The 23394-nt window shown below is 44.1% G+C and overlaps 1 protein-coding gene across 1 annotated transcript in view; it reads left to right on the top strand.

Moving 5' to 3' along the window:
- ANKLE1 (ankyrin repeat and LEM domain containing 1) overlaps positions 1 to 23394 on the top strand; it is a 133603-nt gene that overhangs the window by 35724 nt on the left and 74485 nt on the right. Inside the window, 2 exon segments of the mRNA XM_040419840.1 lie at positions 20965 to 21070; positions 21155 to 21266. Coding sequence (XP_040275774.1) covers positions 20965 to 21070; positions 21155 to 21266 — 218 coding nt within the window.

Genomic DNA, 23394 nt, shown 5'->3' on the forward strand with positions numbered 1-23394 from the left:
ATATCCTGCCTGGTTCTACCCAAATCCACTGAAAACACATTCACTTCTGCAGTTTAGGTGGACAATTTATTAATGATTTTAGTGTCTATTAGATTTAGATAAAAAAATATGTCCTTTTACCAAATCCCCCCCCCCCACTCTTTTTTTAACACGTGTTTATTCATCCATTATAGGCTTTTTATTTATCTGCCTATTTTTATGGATATATTTTTTTTCTCGTTCAATTATATTATAGGTCTGTATAGCCCATAGGGATATATATACTTATCCTATGTTTTAATCCCCTCCCTACTTTGCCCTTACCTTTGGCTGCAGCCCGGCTATGATGCGCTCCACGAATGGAACGCACACATAACTTCCGGTATCATGTGACCGGGAGCTATAACTTTTATATTACATTGATGTGTAGATATAATATACCCTTCTATTCAGAGGGCACCTCTACATATCCCCCATTCGACTCTTCAGTAATCAAATCAGTTTTGGTGGAACTCTTCTATTTCAGGGTCCTCTCCTGCATCCTAGACTACCACATCATTATTTCTCAGATAGAATTATCCTTTCTAAATCCAGACTTAAAGGGGTTGGCCACTCTTTAAATACTCTCCACTACGGTGTGGCAGGCAGGTAAAAAATGAAGTCCCTAATATACTTCATTAAACACACCTGCCTGCTTCTTTCAGTTATAAGCCACGCCCCTTAGTCCTGCTCTACCTTGCAGCTGAGTTCGTCCATGGCTGCATGCGACATGGAGGAGCTTGAGAGGAAGCTCGTCCATGCGCATGTGCAGTCTGCTCCTGTCAGTGGTCGGATCCCTGCTGCCCGCTCCAACTCCGACAGGAATCAGCTGCTTGTTTCCTCTCTACAAACAGCTGATTCCTGTCAGAAGCGGGCTGTAGTAAAAACCTTCCGAGTCCCTACTGCAGAAGCTACTTAGTCAATCCCCATCCCCCCTGCACTATCACCACACAGCCGACCCGCTAAGCCACGCCCCCCGGTTCCGTTAGGTCACGCCCCCTGTAACCAACAGGGAAAGCAGGACATCTAGCCAGGAACTATGATTTTGAATGTGTGTGTATGTATGTATATGTGTGTGTGTATGTATGTATGTGTGGGTATGTGTATATATATATATATATATATATATATATATATATATATATATATATATATATATATATATATATATATATATATATATATATATATATATATATATATATATATATACCGGAAAAACGAGCGGCACTCCGTAGGATATAGAAAAGTGAACCTTTAATCACCCAGAGGTGCAACGTTTCGGCTCTGCTCTTGAGCCTTTTTCATGCTTGAAAAAGGCTCAAGAGCAGAGCCGAAACGTTGCACCTCTGGGTGATTAAAGGTTCACTTTTCTATATCCTACGGAGTGCCGCTCGTTTTTCCGGTATTTATACATTGGGGTAAGAAGCCTATTCCCCTTGGGACGTGCACCCTACTTTCTACAGTCATTTTCACCAGTGCCGCCATTTTTCTCGTACTATATATATATATATATATATATATATATATATATATATATATATATATATATATATATATATAGCACTCAGATGAAAATAGAAAAAAGATTATTCACCCATGTGGACGCGATGTTTGTATTATATATATATATATATATATATATATATATATATATATATATATATATATATATATATATTATACAATTATACAAACATCGCGTCCACATGGGTGAATAATCTTTTTTCTATTTTCATCTGAGTGCTATATATATATATATGTGTGTATATATATATATGTGTATATATATGTATGTGTATATATATATATGTATGTGTATATATTGTGAGACAGTGACAGGTCTCACTCAGGTTAGAGGCAAGGAAGGGGTGGATAGTGTGGTCCACACCCCTGTTCTACCACAGGTGAGAGAAGCTGGAGGTAATCAGCCTGGCATAAGGCACCTCCCAGAGTGTCAGAAAGGGGGTAGTGTGTTACCTGTGGACAGAGGCCTGGAGGCTCTGTCTGTGTGGTCTCAGCTGGGCAAGGCTGGGGGACCACAAGGCTGGGAGATAGCCTGGAGTTGGGGGACGCAGCGACGCCTGGGAGGGTCGCAGGGTCATAGTCAGGCGGACTACTGAGCCCCAATCCCCCACAAGAAACACTGGACTGGAGACAGTGGGCGTACTGTGCTCTGTACAGCCAGGAGGCTGTGGGACATTGGCTGACAAAGCCGCATGTGTTCACAGGGTGTGAACTGTGACTTTAGGTGAGTCAGGATATTATATGTTTAGTTAGAGCCCAGCCGGGCAGGTGTTTATTTTGTACCATTTATGTTTGGATTGCTGAGGAGCCAAATAAAGTGATGTTTGGACCAGAAACTTGGTGTCTGGCGACGATATTTGTGTGAATCACCCCCGGAGAAGAGCTAACCCCCCACAATTGGTGTCGGATGCGGGCAGGTGTCCCTGCTGATAAGTAAAAATGCTGGAAGCCTGCTAGTTTGCAGAGCAGAGACTGCTCGTGTTAAACTGGACTTTTTTTTTCTGTGGTGCAAACAGTGCAGGATTTAAAGGGCCAGAAGCCCAGTACAAGAGACTGAGCAGTGGAAATGGCTGCAAAATGGTATAGCCCGTGGGAGAAATCCTGCGAGTTAGTGATCGGCGGAATCCCGCTGGGGGTCATTCTAGACTCCCGCCAGCAAGTGTCTCGGGTCCTGCCTAATATTCTGGACTTTGTAACAAGGGGGCCAGAGACCAAAACTACGGTGTCACTGACCTTTGTGACGGACTATGGCTCTGTGCAATGGGAGCTGTTAAAATGTGAGACACTGGAAGTGGAATTTGTACTGGGCAAGGACTTTCCATTGTTTGGGCAGTTGTGGAGCGGAGTTCCTGATAAAAGGCAAAGATATGCCGTTGCCAAGGGCAACCGTCGGGAAGACAAAGAGGTGGAGAGCGGTGCGGTTCTCAGAAGTGCATATCTTCCCTGCGACTGTGTCCGGAGTCCTGGAGAGGAAGTGCGGAGGTGCAGTAAAGCTGTTGCTAGGAGCAACCACAACCTTGATGAGTCTGCGGGAGAGACTGGCACTGCTTTACCAGAATGGTTGATTACAAAGGGTAAGACTGTTCCTGTTATTAACTATGTGGCAGACCCAGTGACAGTGAGCCGGCGGCAGGTGATACCTGCTGGGCCGGTAGGTAATAAGTCTGTGTCTGGACAGGCGGATAAGCCTGCTGTGATTGCTCCCTCGCAGAAATCTACAGGGGAGAAGGTTTCTGTGTTACCTCAGTTGCCCATGACCAAAGCTAGTTTTGGGATGACTAGGATCCGGGATCCCATGCTAGCCCGGGTAAGAGATAGCACAATATTCAAACCTGAGACTGGTAAAATATTAAAGGTGCTGGACAGTCGTGCGGATAAGGACTATCCGCTGATTTTCACTGAGCGTGAGACTCCAATGAGAACAGAGACTGATGAACTTGATGTTACAGATACGCTCATGCATGAGGGAGTGTTGGGCCGTGATATCAGTTTGTTGCTGTGGGGTAAGGTAGACACTTCTGCAGATAGTGACAAAACTCCTGCAGAACCTGTACCTGTCCCTTTAAGTGAGGATCTAAGGGAGCTGCACTTTGACCTGCATGGGGAAAGAATATTGACCATTGGAAACAATGGTGCTGGTCAAGTGCAAAGTGATGGTAACAAAAGTGCGGAAATGCATAAGGAAAATATGATGTCATATGAAATATGTGGTGACAGTGATATAACTTTTCCGTTGCAGGTTGTGGTCAGGGGAGAAGCGCCCCCTGGTGGTAAAAATGTAAATGATGATAAAACTTTATTTTCTGCATCTGCTATGTTTCATGAAGCGCGATATGACGTAATCAAAAAGTTTGAAGACATGCCTATAACTAGTGTGGAGCAAAGCCCAGCTCCAGCTCAGTGTTTGAAGGTGCAGGAGAATATGATCGGGTTAGAGGGTGTACCGCACGTACCAGAGGGGGAAATGCAGTCTCCACAATGTTGGTTGGTTACTAAGGAAGTGTCCCAGGTGGGGATTAGCTCATCGGTGCCCCTAGAGGTCAGAATTAATAATGACACGAGCGGTATAGGTGACGTATGTGCTGTGACCGATAGCAACCCAGAGAGTGAAGCTACCATGTCAAGGTCCTGTGAAACAAAGGTGGTTACTAGTAGCGACCAGACAGTTATATCTGACGAGATGAGAATTAAGTCGGGTGACGTCAGCCTAGGGTCTGAAGCCCATATCCAGACAGTTGTAGGTGACCTGACACGACAGTACAGCTGCAAACAGGAGGATGATCTCTCTCTCTCCTCACGCTCCCTAGAAACGTTAGAGACGGGACTAGCTGTCTTCACAGAGCAACTGAAGAAGGCTTCAGAAAGGGCAAAGAAGGAGAGCCAGAAAGAGAATGGTGATACTCCTACATCTACATCTGCTGCAGCAGAGCCGAGCAAGGAGCAGCTGGAACCAGAGGCCAAAAAGCGGGGTACTTTCCACAAGCTTGTGCAAAAAGCTGAAAAGAAACTGCTGAAAAACATGGAGTTGGTGGTTCAGCGCCTGGAGAAACAGGGTGTGACATACAAAAAGGTGGAGAAAACCAAGAACAAACTTCAGCGAGGATTGGATGATCTGATGGTGGACCTGGACCACCAGAAGCAAGTTATGTCTAATCCAGCGAAGAAACAGGAGAAATGTGACTGGCTCCTAGCTGAAGAGAAATACATCTCGGCTCGATATGGTGAAAAACGTGACCAAACAGAGACTGATGCTTGGGAAAAGGAGACCAAGGCCCTCTCCTTGGCTAAAGCCCTGGAAAAAGCGCTTGAGGAGCATGCTGAATTGGAGAGGCTGAACAAGCAACTCAGAGCAGAGAATGAAAATCTCATGAGCTTAAAAGATGAGTTGGAGAAATCTAAGTGTGCTCTCAAACAGCAGGTGGAAGGTGAGAAACCTGAAGAGGAGAGTTCTCTGGAAGATGTCAAGAAGCCAGAGCCTGTTAAAAATGGGACTGGAGAGGCTGGCACTGTGGTGCTGGCTGTGGCAGAGAAGATGGGAGATGCTTCTGCTAAACCAGATGATGGGGCTGATGTGGATGCTGAAGACCTCAGACCCGTGGTAGCGTGTAGCCTAGGCCTGGAAGACGTCCCCTCTGCATACAAGGCCTTCCAAATAGCCAGCAGCCTGCTGGGGAAGAAGTACGAGGAGGTGAACGATCAGTTTTCGGATCCGGGCTATTACGATGGGCTGTATCTCCGGACTCCTCCACAAAAGGAGAACCGGGTCCTGGGTGAGCCTCTGGAGAAAATGACAGAAGACGAGGAGTCTGCTAAAGACCCTGGTGCCTCCTGCCTCGATGAGAAAGAGGGGGAGGGGTTAACAGGGCAAGTTTATGGTGCCATGTCCGAGAAGGATGAGAAGGCGGTCAAAGAGACTGGAGACTTCAAGAAGACAAAGACTGAAAAAGTAATGGCCGATATTCTGGTTGACATGAAGTCCCCAGGTTCTACAGAGACCAAAGTTAAGCCAAAGGGAGCCGCGGCCGAAGTGGAAAAAGCCGCTAAAGAAGCAGAGGTCTCTAAAACTGTCATAGTAGCTGGAGTAACTACTGTTGGAAAGAAGGAAGAAGTGACCCAGATGCATGTAAAAGAAGCGAGTAGGGGCAAGCATGCTCTGCTGAAGGAGCCCTGCAAAGCAAAGGAGAAAGTGTCGGGATATGACTATGACTGGGAACAGTTTAGGCAAGAGCTGCAGCAGTCCAAGAAAGGACGTGAGGCGCATGTACAGGAGCCAGAGGATCTAAAAAGAGAGAGAGATCAAAATATACGACAGCGCATCATCATCTCTTGGGAAAGAGTAAGAAAAGAGTATCTGGCCATGAGATGGGCACATGAGGCCTTTAGGCAGTTTCTGTTAGGCAAGATGTTGGTTTTGGTGATAAACCAAGCTCTGCTGGCGTGGGTCTGGCAGAACAAAGGGAAGGTACGTGTCACCGAGGTTCCTGGCCTCGGTGAAATAAGAACCGGTAATTTTCTGTGTCAGCGGCAGCTAGTGCTCGCTGACACTGGGTTACTTAGTGTGGCTGTAAAGCCAATCTGGGCCGGTTCTTATTGGGAGCAGCCAAAGAGCAGGGTGGGTGGCTGTTCCCCACGTCCAGGCCAGGTCGATACCCTCTCACCAGCCTCCCGTGGTTATGCAGGTGTTCACCCTCACGGGCTTGAACAAAGGGGGGGGATATGTGAGACAGTGACAGGTCTCACTCAGGTTAGAGGCAAGGAAGGGGTGGATAGTGTGGTCCACACCCCTGTTCTACCACAGGTGAGAGAAGCTGGAGGTAATCAGCCTGGCATAAGGCACCTCCCAGAGTGTCAGAAAGGGGGTAGTGTGTTACCTGTGGACAGAGGCCTGGAGGCTCTGTCTGTGTGGTCTCAGCTGGGCAAGGCTGGGGGACCACAAGGCTGGGAGATAGCCTGGAGTTGGGGGACGCAGCGACGCCTGGGAGGGTCGCAGGGTCATAGTCAGGCGGACTACTGAGCCCCAATCCCCCACAAGAAACACTGGACTGGAGACAGTGGGCGTACTGTGCTCTGTACAGCCAGGAGGCTGTGGGACATTGGCTGACAAAGCCGCATGTGTTCACAGGGTGTGAACTGTGACTTTAGGTGAGTCAGGATATTATATGTTTAGTTAGAGCCCAGCCGGGCAGGTGTTTATTTTGTACCATTTATGTTTGGATTGCTGAGGAGCCAAATAAAGTGATGTTTGGACCAGAAACTTGGTGTCTGGCGACGATATTTGTGTGAATCACCCCCGGAGAAGAGCTAACCCCCCACAATATATATATATGTATGTGTATATATATATATATATATGTATGTGTATATATATATGTATGTGTATATATATATATATATGTATGTGTGTGTATATATATATATATATATATATATATATATATATATGTATGTGTGTATATATATATATATATGTATGTGTGTGTATATATATATATATATATGTATGTGTGTATATATATATATATATGTATGTGTATATATATATATATATGTATGTGTATATATATATATATGTATATGTATATATATATATATGTATGTGTATATATATATATATATGTATGTGTATATATATGTATGTATGTGTATATATATATATATGTATGTGTGTATATATATATATATGTATGTGTATATATATATATATATATGTATGTGTATATATATATATATATATGTATGTGTGTATATATATATATATATATATATATATATATATGTGTGTGTGTGTATATATATATATATATATATATATATATATATATATATATATATATATATATATATTTTCACATCACAGCTGTCTGTCAGGTACAGGTGGAGTGCCAGCGGCTGTGAAGGCGATCCCCCTCCAAATAATAAGCGAAAAAAATTCCAAGGCGTAAAAAAGTAGAAAAGCTTTATTCACCAGACCCGCAACGTTTCGATCCGCTTCCTGGGATCTTTCTCAAGCAGTGACAACCATTGAAAGTGCATTGTGCATATTTATACAGGTTCACATAATTGATCAATAATCGTGGTAATGGCATTAATCAAAAACAAATATCTCAAAATATCAGCCAAAGGACATTGTCTGTCAGCATTTTTCTAATCTCATATTCCATAGTGTATTACATAAGATACAATATCATAATATGGGCACTATTGCCGAATAATATAATCGTCATAACTTCATATAACTGTAGACAATCACGCAAATTGTAACTTAAATCATCTGTGGATACCTTCATAATTGCAAACTTCGTGCAGGTGTACCTTTTTAAGGCCTCTTTCACACGGGCGTTGCGGGAAAATGTGCGGGTGCGTTGCGGAAACACCCGCGATTTTTCTGCGCGAGTGCAAAACATTGTAATGCGTTTTGCACTCGCGTGAGAAAAATCGCGCGTGTTTGGTACCCAAACACGAACTTCTTCACAGAAGTTCGGGCTTGGGATCGGTGTTCTGTAAATAGTATTATTTTCCCTTATAACATGGTTATAAGGGAAAATAATAGCATTCTGAATACAGAATGCATAGTAAAACAGCGCTGGAGGGGTTAAAAATAAATAAAAAATCATTTAACTCACCTTAATCCACTTGCTCGCGTAGCCGACATCTCCGTCTGTCTCTTTTACTGTATAGGACCTGTGGTGAGCATTAACTATAGTTCAAGGACCTGGGATGACGTCACTCCGGTCATCACATGGTACGTCACATGATCTTTTACCATGGTGAATCACCATGGTAAATGATCATGTGATGACCGGAGTGACGTCATCCCAGGTCCTTGAACTATAGTTAATGCTCACCACAGGTCCTATACAGTAAAAGTGACAGACGGAGATGCCGGCAACGCGAGCAAGTGGATTAAGGTGAGTTAAATGATTTTTTATTTATTTTTAACCCCTCCAGCGCTGTTTTACTATGCATTCTGTATTCAGAATGCTATTATTTTCCCTTATAACCATGTTATAAGGGAAAATAATAATGATCGGGTCTCCATCCCGATCGTCTCCTAGCAACCGTGCGTGAAAATCGCACCGCATCCGCACTTGCTTGCGGATGCTTGCGATTTTCACGCAACCCCATTCATTTCTATGGGCTTTCGTTACGTGAAAAACGCACAAAGAGGAGCATGCTGCGATTTTCACGCAACGCAAAAGTGATGCGTGAAAATCACCGCTCGTGTGCACAGCCCCATAGAAATGAATGGGTCGGTATTCAGTGCGGGTGCAATGCGTTCACCTCCCGCATCGCATCCGCGCGGAATACTTGCTCGTGTGAAAGGGGCCTAAAAACATAACGACGAGGAAGGTCCTAGAGCGGGCGATGGAAGCGGTCCACATAGATGTCGGCGTGCTGGTCACTGTACTGTGCATGTCGCAGGACCTTTTGAAACTTCATGATCGTGTGTCCGGTCACGTGATCGGAACTTTCATGTAGATTATCTAAGTTAGCGAGTACCTAGGTAGTCAGACATCATGCGCTCCACCTTCAAGTGGAACTCACGTATCCGTACACACATTCTCGCGAGTAGTTGAATAGTCAAACGTCATGCGTTCCACAATCTCGTGGACCGCACGCATCACCATAGAGATCTAACAACAAATCGCATGAGATCCTCTGCTGGTACAACTGTCGTATAACCAAGTCCAGATAGCACACAATGAAATGTATAAACATCAGTCAGGTCAGTGGCAATGTACACTGGGATCAGTTGTGGAAAAGAGGGGTACACGGCGATATCGCAGTAAGCGGCACTTATAAAGTGTTGGTATAGGATTGAAGAATATAGACAGCGGTTGTGCCGCATCTAACATGTCATGTAGATTCAAGAAGAAGAGTGTGTAGAGTCAATATTATTCATTAGCCCCCTAGTCATACGAGGAGTCCAACAAGTGTGACATGTGCTTGTTACACCTGACCACAAGTCTGAACACCACCTCTGTCAGAGGACCGCCATTCCTGGATGTCCAACATGACCAGTGGAGGTAACATCCTCTAGCTTACGAGGGCAGTAACCATAGTATCTACATAAAGCCGCAAGTGTCTCCAGCCTCTCACATCCGCATCGATCCCCGATGTCTCACAACTCAGACTCACAACTAAAGTCATATCACTCATGTGTACTGAACACTGAAATAGGACCCATCGTATTACTACATGTAATGATTCTCATGCAATTGGTGTAGAAAGGAAAAGGCTATACATATAGTTCACAAAAAGCAGATAAAAATAAAAGCAGAAGGCACCTACATATAATGCTAATAATTGCAAATGATACACTTACCTAAAGAATTATTAGGAACACCTGTTCTATTTCTCATTAATGCTATTATCTAGTCAACCAATCACATGGCAGTTGCTTCAATGCATTTAGGGGGGTCGTCCTGGTCAAGACAATCTCCTGAACTCCAAACTGAATGTCAGAATGAGAAAGAAAGGTGATTTAAGCAATTTTGAGCGTGGCATAGTTGTTGGTGCCAGACTGGCCGGTCTGAGTATTTCACAATCTGCTCAGTTACTGGGATTTTCACGCACAACCATTTCTAGGGTTTACAAAGAATGGTGTGAAAAGGGAAAAACATCCAGTATGCGGCAGTCCTGTGGGCAAAAATGCCTTGTGGATGCTAGAGGTCAGAGGATAATGGGCAGACTGATTCAAGCTGATAGAAGAGCAACGTTGACTGAAATAACCACTTGTTACAACCGAGGTATGCAGCAAAGCATTTGTGAAGCCACAACACGCACAACCTTGAGGCGGATGGGCTACAACAGCAGAAGACCCCACCGGGTACCACTCCTCTCCACTACAAATAGAAAAAAGAGGCTACAATTTGCACGAGCTCACCAAAATTGGACTGTTGAAGACTGGAAAAATGTTGCCTGGTCTGATGAGTCTCGGTTTCTGTTGAGACATTCTAATGGAGTCCGAATTTGGCGTAAACAGAATGAGAACATGTATCCATCCTCTGATGGCTACTTCCAGCAGGATAATGCACCATGTCACAAAGCTCGAATCATTTCAAATTGGTTTCTTGAACATGACAATGAGTTCACTGTACTAAAATGGCCCCCACAGTCACCAGATCTCAACCCAATAGAGCATCTTTGGGATGTGGTGGAATGGGAGCTTCGTGCCCTGGATGTGCATCCCTCAAATCTCCATCAACTGCAAAATGCTATCCTATCAATATGGGCCAACATTTCTAAAGAATGCTATCAGCACCTTGTTGAATCAATGCCACGTAGAATTAAGGCAGTTCTGAAGGCAAAAGGGGGTCCAACACCGTATTAGTATTCATATAACAATTCAGGCACCATCTCAACCCAGTTGACCCACATTCCACCGCTCACTCTTCACAGAGGGACCAATTCCTCATCACATATCTGCAAAAGATGAAAAACAAATGTTAAAATCACCCTGTTATTAAACAAGGGGCACTAACAAAAAAACTCCCAAATGAAACCATAAGCATGCCAGAATCAAGAAATGCCCACTCAGGACAATAGCCAAGGTTTATAATCTACATTAAGCCCCTGAGGTCTCAGTATGTTTAATTTAGAGATCCAACGTATCTCGCATTTTTTTTAGTAATGTGTGTCTGTTACCACCACTCCTAGGAGTGGGGACATGGTCTATTAGCATACACTTCAAATCTCCTTCTTTATGGCCCACGTCAGTGAAATGTTTGGTGACTGGGAGATCCATGCGTTTTTTACGTATTGTGTATGTTGGTTTATTCTGGTTTTAAAATCCAGAGCAGTCTCGCCAACATATAACAGCTGGCATGGGCACCATAATATGTACACAACAAATGTGGATTCACATGTCAAGAAATATTTAATGTGATATTTTTTCTGTGTCACCGGATGTAGGAAGAAGCTGCCTTTCTGCATGTATCGACAATTTACGCAGTTTAAACAGGGGAAGCTCCCCAGTTTCGGACAGCGTAAAAACGTTTGACCAGACACCTTTTGTGGGCCAATATCCATGTGTATCTCCCCATGTCCACTTCTCAAAATGGGCCAGTGTCTCGAAATGATCTGTCGAATACAAGTACTGTCCTCCGTGTAGGTAGTAACCAAGGGAATTCTATTTGTGTGTTTCTTAGTCCCACTTTTCTTTTTGAGAAGTTCGGTACGTGGTTTACTCTGTATGGTGATCAGATGTTCATCTAATAGTGGTAGAGGAGAGCCCCTATCTCTAAATGTCTGTGACATCTGTTTCAGCGTACCTGATAACTCATCGTCATTGCTCACTATGAGTTTTGCTCGGAGGAATTGACTCGAGGGCAATGATTTAATCATTGCTCTTGGATGTGCACTGTTATAACATAGTAATGTATTCCTATCTGTTGGCTTGCAATACAGTTTGGTGGATAGTGAGTGATCTGCCACTGTGATGAGGGTATGCAGAAAGTGTATCTGTTCCCTGGAATTGGAATGTTCTAAAGTAAACTTAATATCCGTGTCAATGGTATTTAAAAATAGACACACATCTATGTATCGCCCCACTTCCGACATGTTCTGAAGTGGTGGCAATACATAGATGATATTTTTCTGATTTGGACCGGATCTGAGGATCAACTGCTTGAGTTTTTTTTAAATTTTTAAATACCATTGACACTGATTAAGTTTACTTTAGAACATTCCAGGGAACAGATACACTTTTTGGATACCCTCATCACAGTGGCAGATCACTCACTATCCACCAAACTGTATTGCAAGCCAACGGATAGAAATACATTACTATGTTATAACAGTGCACATCCAAGAGCAATGATTAAATCATTGCCCTTGAGTCAATTCCTCCGAGCAAAACGCATAGTGAGCAATGACGATGAGTTATCAGGTACGCTGAAACAGATGTCACAGACATTTAGAGATAGGGGCTTTCCTCTACCACTATTAGATGAACATCTGATCACCATACAGAGTAAACCACGTACCGAACTTCTCAAAAAGAAAAGTGGGACTAAAACACACAAATAGAATTCCCTTGGTTACTACCTACACGGAGGACAGTACTTGTATTCGACAGATCATTTCGAGACACTGGCCCATTTTGAGAAGTGGACATGGGGAGATTGAAGAATTCCATCTTCCTCCCCTCATGTCATACAAAAGAGCCAGAAACTTAAAGGACAAATTGATACACACTGATATTGGCCCACAAAAGGTGTCTGGTCAAACGTTTTTACGCTGTCCGAAACTGGGGAGCTTCCCCTGTTTAAACTGCGTAAATTGTCGATACATGCAGAAAGGCAGCTTCTTCCTACATCCGGTGACAGAAAAAATATCACATTAAATATTTCTTGACTTGTGAATCCACATTTGTTGTGTACATATTATGGTGCCCATGCCAGCTGTTATATGTTGGCGAGACTGCTCTGGATTTTAAAACCAGAATAAACCAACATAGATACACAATACGTAAAAAAACGCATGGATCTCCCAGTCCCCAAACATTTCACTGACGTGGGCCATAAAGAAGGAGATTTGAAGTGTATGCTAATAGACCATGTCCCCACTTCTAGGAGTGGTGGTAACAGACGCACATTACTAAAAAAAATGTGAGATACGTTGGATCTCTAAATTAAGCACACTGAGACCTCAGGGGCTTAATGTAGATTATAAACCTTGGCTATTGTCCTGAGTGGGCATTTCTTGATTCTGGCATGCTTATTGTTTCATTTGGGAGTTTTTTTGTTAGTGTCCCTTGTTTAATAACAGGGTGATTTTAACATTTGTTTTTCATCTTTTGCAGATATGTGATGAGGAATTGGTCCCTCTGTGAAGAGTGAGCGGTGGAATGTGGGTCAACTGGGTTGAGATGGTGCCTGAATTGTTATATGAACAAATTATATATTTGCAATTATTAGCATTATATGTAGGTGCCTTCTGCTTTTATTTTTATCTGCTTTTTGTGAACTATATGTATAGCCTTTTCCTTTCTACACCAATTGCATGAGAATCATTACATGTAGTAGTACGATGGGTTCTATTTCAGTGTTCAGTACACATGAGTGATATGACTTTAGTTGTGAGTCTGGGTTGTGAGACATCGGGGATCGATGCGGATGTGAGAGACTGGCGACACTTGCGGCTTTATGTAGATACTATGGTTACTGCCCTCGTAAGCTAGAGGATGTTACGTCCACTGGCCATGTTGGACATCCAGGAATGGCGGTCCTCTGACAGAGGTGGTGTTCCGACTTGTGGTCACGTGTAACCAGCAAATGTCACACTTGTTGGACTCCTCGTATGACTATGGGGCTAATGAATAATATTGACTCTACACACTCCTCTTCTTGAATGATTATTTGCTTTTCCCGATCATGTTCATGTGACATATGATCTGATGGGACACCGATATCTTTTGAACCAGATTCCCAACAGGTCTACATGACATGTTCGATGCGACACAACCGCTGTCTATATTCTTCAATCCTATACCAACACTTTATAAGTGCCGCTTACTGCGATAGCGCCTCTTTTCCACAACTGATCCTGGTGTACATTGCCACTGACCTGACTGATGTTTATACATTTCATTGTGTGCTATCTGGACTTGGTTATACGACAGTTGTACCAGCAGAGGATCTCATGCGATTTGTTGTTAGATCTCTATGGTGATGCGTGCGGTCCACGAGATTGTGGCACGCATGACGTTTGACTATTCAACTACTCGCGAGAATGTGTGTACGGATACGTGCGTTCCACTTGAAGGTGGAGCGCATGATGTCTGACTACCTAGGTACTCGCTAACTTAGATAATCTACATGAAAGTTCCGATCACGTGACCGGACACACGATCATGTGACCATGAGGTTTCAAAAGGTCCTGCGACATGCGCAGTATAGTGACCAGCACGCCGACATCTATGTGGACCGCTTCCATCGCCCGCTCTAGGACCTTCCGTTATGTTTTTAAGGTACACCTGCACGAAGTTTGTAATTATGAAGGTATCCACAGATGATTTAAGTTACAATTAGCGTGATTGTCTACAGTTATGACGTTATGACGATTATATTATTTGGCAATAGTGCCCATATTATGATATTGTATCTTATGTAATACACTATGGAATATGAGATTAGAAAAATGCTGACAGACAATGTCCTTTGGCTGATATTTTGAGATATTTGTTTTTGATTAATGCCATTAACACGATTATTGATCAATTATGTGAACCTGTATAAATATGCACAATGCACTTTCAATGGTTATGTATATAATTCCACATGTGTTAATTCATAGTTTTGATGCCTTCATAGTCATGAAAATAAAGAAAACTCTTTGAATGAGACGGTGTGTCAAAACTTTTGGTTTGTACTGTGTGTGTATGTATATGTGTGTGTGTGTGTGTATATATGTATATATATATATATATATATATATATATTAGAGTTGTTGCGATACCAATTTTTTTATTCGGTTTCGATACCATGAAAAAGTATTGCGATACTCGATACCATTCGATACCACGTGAAAAAAAAAAAAGCCACATGCATTCTGCATTTTAAAAAATGGCGAATCGCGCAGTATTTTTTTATTTTTTCTGTTCTGGCGTTCACCGCATAGATTTTTTTTATATTTTAATAGTTTGGACTTTTCTGACGTGGCAATATGTAATATGTTTATTATTTATACATTTTATATGTGAAATTGGGAAAAGGGGGTGATTCATACTTCATATGTTGGTGGGGTATTTTTTTCCTTTTTTTTTTTTACACTTTTTATTTAATAACGATTCCCCCCCCTAGGGGCCAGAACCTGGGATCTTTTCATCCCTTGTCCTATTCACCCTGATAGAGCTCTATCAGGGTAATTAGGACTTCACACTGTCCCTGCTGCTCTGTGCTCTGTGCACACAGCATCACGGATGTTACCATGGCAGCCAGGGCTTCAGTAGCGTCCTGGCTGCCATGGCAACTGATCGGAGCCCCAGGCTTACACAGCTGGGGCTCCGATCAGAAGCTGCCACTGCACCACCAATGAGGGGGAGGGGAGAGGACCTTGTGGCCACTGCCACCAATGATTTTAATACTGGGGTGGTAGAGAGGGGCCGGCACCAATGACTTTAATGGGATGCGGGGTTGAGGGGGGGGGGGGAGAAGGGGCACACTGCACCACCAATGATAATTACCCCTTAATACAGGAGGCGGGTGTCAGGGGCAGGATGCCGGCAATGCGATTCTGCTACCGGCACCCGCCTCCTGTATTATGGGTTAAAGTCTACTTTTCCTGGGTCCAGACTTTCAGTATTAGGCTACACAGAGCGGCGCCCAGCGATGTCTCAGCACTCACCATTATTCCTGGGCGCCGCTCCGTTCGCCCGCAGTGCCCCATTACTGTCTCCTCTCCTGCTCCACATGCTGATTACTATCGGAGGGATGGGGAGGAGACATCAGCTTCACTAGTGGGCGTTCCTTCTCCCTGGCTGTAGCGCTGTCCAATCGCAGCGCAGGAAGGAACGCCCACTAGAGAAGCTGATGTCTCCTCCCCATCCCTCCGATAGTAATCAGCATGTGGAGCAGGAGAGGAGACAGTAATGGGGCACAGCGGGCGAACGGAGCGGCGCCCAGGACTAATGGTGAGTGCTGGGACATCGCTGGGCGCCGCTCTGTGTAGGAAAAGTACTATCATTGATGGCGCAGTGCGCCCGCCGCTCCTCCACCCCTCTCTTCTCATTGGTGGCAGCGGCGGCAGCAGCACAGGGGGAGGGAGAGACTGCTTCCTTCTCCCCGTGCTGCTGAGAGAACATGAGCGCGCTGAGAGCAGCACGCTCATGTTCAGAAGCGCAGCCCAGTATCGAAAAAATGGAAATCCCGGTATCGTATCGATACCGGGACAGAAGTATCGATTGGGTATCGAAATTTCGATACCCGCAACAACCCTAATATATATATATATATATATATATATATATATATATATATATATATATATATATATATATACATACATACATATACTCCTGGACAGTCTGTGGTGCAACGTGACGTTGGTGGATAGAGCGAGACATGATGTCCCAGATGTGCTCAATTGGATTCAGGTCTGGGGAACGGGCGGGCCAGTCCATAGCATCAATGCCTTCATCTTGCAGGAACTTCTGACACACTCCAGCCACATGAGGTCTAGCATTGTCTTGCATTAGGAGGAACCCAGGGCCAACCACACCAGCATATGGTCTCACAAGGGGTCTGAGGATCTCATCTCGGTACCTAATGGCAGTCAGGCTACCTCTGGCGAGCACATGGAGGGCTGTGCGGCCCTCCAAAGAAATGCCACCCCACACCATTACTGACCCAATGCCAAACCGGTCATGCTGGAGGATGTTGCAGGCAGCAGAACGTTCTCCACAGCGTCTCAAGACTGTCACGTCTGTCACATGTGCTCAGTGTGAACCTGCTTTCATCTGTGAAGAGCACAGGGCACCATTGGCGAATTGGCCAATCTTGGTGTTCTCTGGCAAATGCCAAACGTCCTGCACGGTGTTGGGCTGTAAGCACAACCCCCACCTGTGGACGTCGGGCCCTCATATCACCCTCATAGAGTCTGTTTCTGACCGTTTGAGCAGACACATGCACATTTGTGGCCTGCTGGAGGTCATTTTGCAGGGCTCTGGCAGTGCTCCTCCTGTTCCTCCTTGCACAAAGGCGGAGGTAGCAGTCCTGCTGCTGGGTTGTTGCCCTCCTACGGCCTCCTCCACATCTCCTGATGTACTGGCCTGTCTCCTGGTAGCGCCTCCATGCTCTGGACACTACGCTGACAGACACAGCAAACCTCCTTGCCACAGCTCGCATTGATGTGCCTTCCTGGATAAGCTGCACTACCTGAGCCACTTGTGTGGGTTGTAGACTCCGTCTCATGCTACCACTAGAGTGAAAGCACCGCCAGCATTTATAAGTCACCAAAACATCAGCCAGCAAGCATAGGAACTGAGAAGTGGTCTGTGGTCACCACCTGCAGAACCACTCCTTTATTGGGGGTGTCTTGCTAATTGCCTATAATTTCCACCTGTTGTCTATCCCATTTGCACAACAGCATGTGAAATTGATTGTCACTCAGTGTTGCTTCCTAAGTGGACAGTTTGATTTCACAGAAGTGTGATTGACTTGGAGTTACATTGTGTAGTTTAAGGGTTCCCTTCTTTTTTTTTTTTGAGCAGTGTGTGTGTGTGTATGTATGTGTGTGTATATGTGTATATGTGTGTGTATGTATGTATGTATGTATATATATATATATATATATATATATATATATTTAAAATATATATTATGAACATACATACACGTGTGTAAATATATGTATATAAATGTGTATATATACATATATTTACACATGTGTGTATACATTGCAATGCATGGGCGCCGACAGCGTGTCCACTGTCTGCAGACATGAACCCATTCATTTAAATGGGGTCTGCAATCTGCATCCGACAGTACTTTTTCGCAGTGCGGAGGCCTGGACAGAAAACCCATGGATGTGCTCCATAGGTTTCCGATCTGTGCTTCCATTCCGCACCACACTGTATCTTTCGGATTTCAGACCTATCACTTGATACGGTGCGCACACGGCTGGTGTCTATATATTGCAGACCCCCTGTTCGCTGGCCACAATACAGGAACAGGCTATGGTTATGTGCATGAGGCCTAAAGCCTTACCTCCTTCCAGTATCCGGCAGGATAGTCCCGGATTTCAGTGGCGGTCCTGGTACGAGGTATGTCGAAAATGGATCAGTTTTGCCCTAATGCATTCTGAATGGAAAAGGATCCGCTCAGAATGCATCAGTTTGCCTCCAATCAGTCACCATTCTCCTTTGGAGGCGGACACGAAAACGCTGCCTGCAGCGTTTAGTGTCCGCCTGATGAAACTGAGCCAAACGGATCCGTCCTGGCACACAATGTAAGTCAATGGGGACGGATCAGTTTTCTCTGGCACAATAGAAAACGGATCCGTCCCCCATTCACTTTCAATGGTGTTCAAGATGGATCCGTTATGGTTATAGAAGACCTAATATAAATGGATCCGTTTATGATGGATGCATGCAGTTATATTATGGTAACAGAACCGTTTTTGCAGATCCATGACGGATCCGCAAAAAACACAAGTGTGAAAGTAGCCTTGGGCACGTAGTGTCCCTCTTCCTTCTATTCTAAAGTTGGGAGGTATGCTAAAGCACTGATGAAATGACACCTAATGTGCTGTTGTCACTATGGCATCACAAGTAGGCAGAGATGTCATGTGACTGCTCCCCTGGAGATGCTTTGCTGTGATGCATGCTGGGATTTTTACTTTCACTTTGCAGCTGCTCCACCCACACAGCCTGTCATTAATGGGAGCATGCTATGCTGAATGTAGTAGAAAAATGATATATACACAGTATATCTGTCATGATACAAATTCCTCTTGGCTTTAGTTATTGTCTGGGGCACTTTATTTATTTTTATACTTATGGTGGCCAACCCCTTTAAGGGTAGTTTCACACTAGAGTTCAAGAAATCCAGCAGGGAATAACCTCTCTGGATCTGGCATTGCCAGACGCTGCCTGAATGCACACCTGGCCCTTAAATACTAGACTGTTTTGGGCCTTAATGACCAAGCATTTTTTTTTAATTTTATTTTTTTCATGGTCTTCTTCCAAGAGCTATAGCTTTATGTTTCTGTTGATGTAGTCATATGGGGTCTTGTTTTTTGTGGGACAAGTTGTATTTTTTCATAGCACCATTTTTGGGGTACACATAACCGAATTATCTTTTAACTTTTTTTTTTTGGGGGGGGCGGGGATGGGAAAAAACAGCAATACTGCTAATGAGTTTCAATATAAATAACATAACTTTATACTCTGAGTCAGTACAATTTACTACTCTTGCATTATAAAAAACCCTTTGCATTCACTCTACGGGATAAATTACATAAGGGCTCATTCACACAACCATATTCGTTTTTTTTTTCGCTCAACAAAACACAGGGCTGGCCCTGTGCGTTCCTCAAAATGCAGAACACACACCCAGTATCCATTTAGAAATGCCTTTTCTTATCTGCAATTGTGGACAAGAATAGAACCTGCTCTATATTTTTTGCAGGGCCGCGGAACGGAACTACAGATGCTGACAGTACACGGTGTGCTGTCCGCTTCTTTTGCGACCCTTTTGAAATGAATGGGTCTGCAGCTGTTCCGTAAAATTGCGGAACGGATGCAGACGCAGAAATATGGCTATCTGAATGAGCCCTTATTGTGATGATTGTGTTATGTGGGTCGTTACGGATGCAGCTATACCAAGTATATGGAGAGTTTTATTTTTGCAATTTTTCCCATTAATTAATTGGGGAAAAACTTCCGTGCACAGGCATCAGACCCCCAATGATCTCATTTGTGGGTGCCGATGGGAGACAGAGGGAGTATTCTCCTTCTGTAACCGTTTAGATTCCATACCCAAGGGGTAAAACGGCCCTGGTCAGTGCTTCTGACGATCGAGGCTGTTCGAGCAAGAGCCTGACTGTCATATCAGTCAAGAGCCTGTTTTCCGCTGCAGCTTTTAGACTTGGCCATCATAAAAAGGCGATGGCCCCTTAGTGACCACCTTTTAAAGGGTGTATTGGTGGTCACTAAGGGCTGGAGGGGTTAAAAAATAATAATAATAATTTAACTCGCCTTAATCCACTTGCTCGCGCAGCCGGTATGTCTTCTGTCTTCTTATTTGAGGGGTAGGACCTTTAATGATGTCACTGCACTTATCACATGGTCATTCACCATGGTGATGGATCATGTGATGACCGCAGTGACGTCACCACAGGTCCTTTTCCTGTGCACAGCAAAGATGAAGACAGAAGTGGATTAAGGTGAGTTAAATTATTATTGTTATTTTTAACCCCTCCAGCCCTATTGTACTACACATTCTCTATTAAGAATGCTATTATTTTCCCTTATAACCATGTTATAAGGGAAAATAATAAAGATCTGGTCCCCATCCTGATAGTCTCCTAGCAACCGTGCGTGAAAATCGCACCGCATCCGCACTTGATTGCGGATGCTTGCTATTTTCACGCAGCCCCATTCACTTCCATGGGGCCTGCGTTGCGTGGAAAACGCACAAAGAGGAGCATGCTGCGATTTTCTTGCAACGCACAAGTGATACGTGAAAATCACCGCTCATGTGCACAGCCCCATAGAAATGAATGGGTCTGTATTCAGTGCGGGTGCAATGTGTTCACCTCGCGCATTGCACCCGCGCGGAAATATCGCCCGTGTGAAAGGGACCTAAGACCATTTATATGGACATATGCCAAGATAACGTTGGCTATTGTTTGTATATTTTTAATGATGGATTTATGTATTTTTCTTGTCTTCACTTTTTTTTTTTTTTTTTTTAGATCTACAGACGATCTAACCCCAGTACATGTGGCAGCTTCATGGGGATGTTGTAAGGCTCTTCTCTTCTTACTGCGGAAAGGGGGTGATCCTTCTATTCAGGATCAGGTTACTTTCTTTTACCCATATAAAGTATGTTTTTCTGTCTTGATTTCCATTTCTGTTAATTGGCTTTTTCATTATGTGTCGTAGGATGGGAATACAGCATTAGACCTGGCCTTCATGGAGAATAACAGGAGGTGTGTTGTTGCTCTTCAGGAATACAAAGAAAGGATCCCTGGTGGATGCGCAGATGAAATACGTGGTAATTTTATTTATTATCAGCCAATCGCCCAGTCATCTCTAGGGAATAATGCAAATAGTGTGGCAGATATGAACATTTAACCCTTTTAGTGTCGGAAATCTTTTCCATGGTGGGTGAAATTCTATTTTGGCACATTCCACCCAACGTTTTTTTGTTTTTTTTTTCATTTATTTTTACTTGATGTTACTATATGAAATTTGCAGTGTGTTGGGTTATTTTCTTCATTGAATGCCATGATCTCTTAAGCCTCATTCACACATCAGTGATTTCCATCAGTGATTGTGAGCCAAAACCAGCATTAAAGCCTCCACAGACATAAGGTATAATGGAAAGATCTGCACCTGATGGATATCACTGACTAAAACTGACGTATGAATGAGGCATTGGGGGATGTATACCGTATTTTTCGCCCTATAAGACTCACCGGCCCATAAGACGCACCTAGGTTTTTGAGGAGGAAAATGTAAAAAAAAAAAATTTTTTAACCAATAGGTGTGCTTTTGGTGGGTTTTGAACTAATTGTGGTCTGTGGATGGCGCACTGTTATGGGGGATCTGTGGGTGACACACTGTTATAGGGGATCTGTGGGTGACGCACTGTTATGGGGGATCTGTGGGTGACACATATATAGCATCTTATGCTATGTGTCATCCACAGATCCCCTCCATAACAGCGTCCCTGTAGTGAATGACCCTCAATACAGGGGGTGGGGGTCGCATCTGCTTTTATAATGACAGCGGGGCCCATGCAGTGACTGTATTCTACTACACGGGCCCCGCTCACTGTATAATCGTATCTGTAATAGTTAATTATATATATACCGGTAATCGCATAATCAGCACTACTTACAACTACAAGCGCTCAGTAGGTAGCAGAGAGGAGGGAGGACGCAGGCCGGGAGGACGGGCGCTGGCAGCGTGAGTCACTACGTCGTGCGCCCATACCGCCTGCTTCATTCATAAAGTGGGCGGCGCAGGCGCGTGACGTAGTGACTCACGCTGCCAGCGCCCATCCTCCCGGCCTGCCTTCTCCCTCCTCTCTGCTACTGAGCGCTTGTAGTTGTAAGTAGCGCTGATTATCCGATTACCGGTATATACATAATTAACTATTAGAGATACGATTATACAGTGAGCGGGGCCCGTGTAGTAGAATACAGTCACTGCACGGGCCCCGCTGTCATTATAAAAGCAGATGCCGGCCCCCAGCCCCTCCTCCCTCACAGCTGATACACCCGCCGCATGGCATCGCGGCGGGTGTATCATTGAAAATACGGCAAAATCAGCAGCATTCGCCCCCTAAAGACGCACTGCTATTTCCCCCACACTTTTGGGGGGGGGGGGGGGAAGTGCGTCTTATAGGGCGAAAAATACGGTACCTAAACTGGCGGATCCATCCACCAGAGTCTTGATCTCCCTGCGAGATGCGCCTGAACAGTTAATGCATCAAGGGCAGACCAAAGACACTCTGTGTACCATTGCATCTTTTTGGTATTGAGAATCTTCGTGATGCTGTACTTGGTATTGGAATCAAAGTCCAAATTTCGGTATAGTGACAACCCTAGCTGTTGCTTCATATTCTTTACTGAGCAACAGTGAATGTGATTGATAAAAGCCCTTAATGGACAAGTCTACTGCTTTGGCCTCATCCAGGCAATCGTAATGTGGGCATATTTTAACGTCCTAATAAAAAACCCAATTCCTGGCCTAACCATAATTCTCATGCACAGAAAAGAAGTTCCAGCATCCAGGGTTGTATATGTTGCTGTTATCTTTATTTGTCTTCGGTTAAAATACAGTTATACAGACATCAACTCCCTCCACCGCCCGGTTAACATGTCTCGAACTTAGCAGTTCTTACTCATAAGCTGATGTGTTGTTTGGCTACTGGGGTGAAATAGTCACCATCACCCATTGGGAGGGGAAGGGGAGGAGGAAAAAATTGGAGGGCGGAGACAACACCCCCCAGGCCGGACTGCACACCATAGACCACTTGTCATATTCAAATTCACCAAGCTTCACCCACATTTAAATGTCTAATACTAAAATAAATTTCACCAAAGCATGAATGCAGCAGAATCCATCCAAATATCAGAGAGAGAGGAATACATACCTGCTGACACATAAGGAAC

Source organism: Bufo bufo, chromosome 2 (assembly GCF_905171765.1).
Source record: "Bufo bufo chromosome 2, aBufBuf1.1, whole genome shotgun sequence".
Classification (NCBI taxonomy): Eukaryota; Metazoa; Chordata; class Amphibia; order Anura; family Bufonidae; genus Bufo; species Bufo bufo.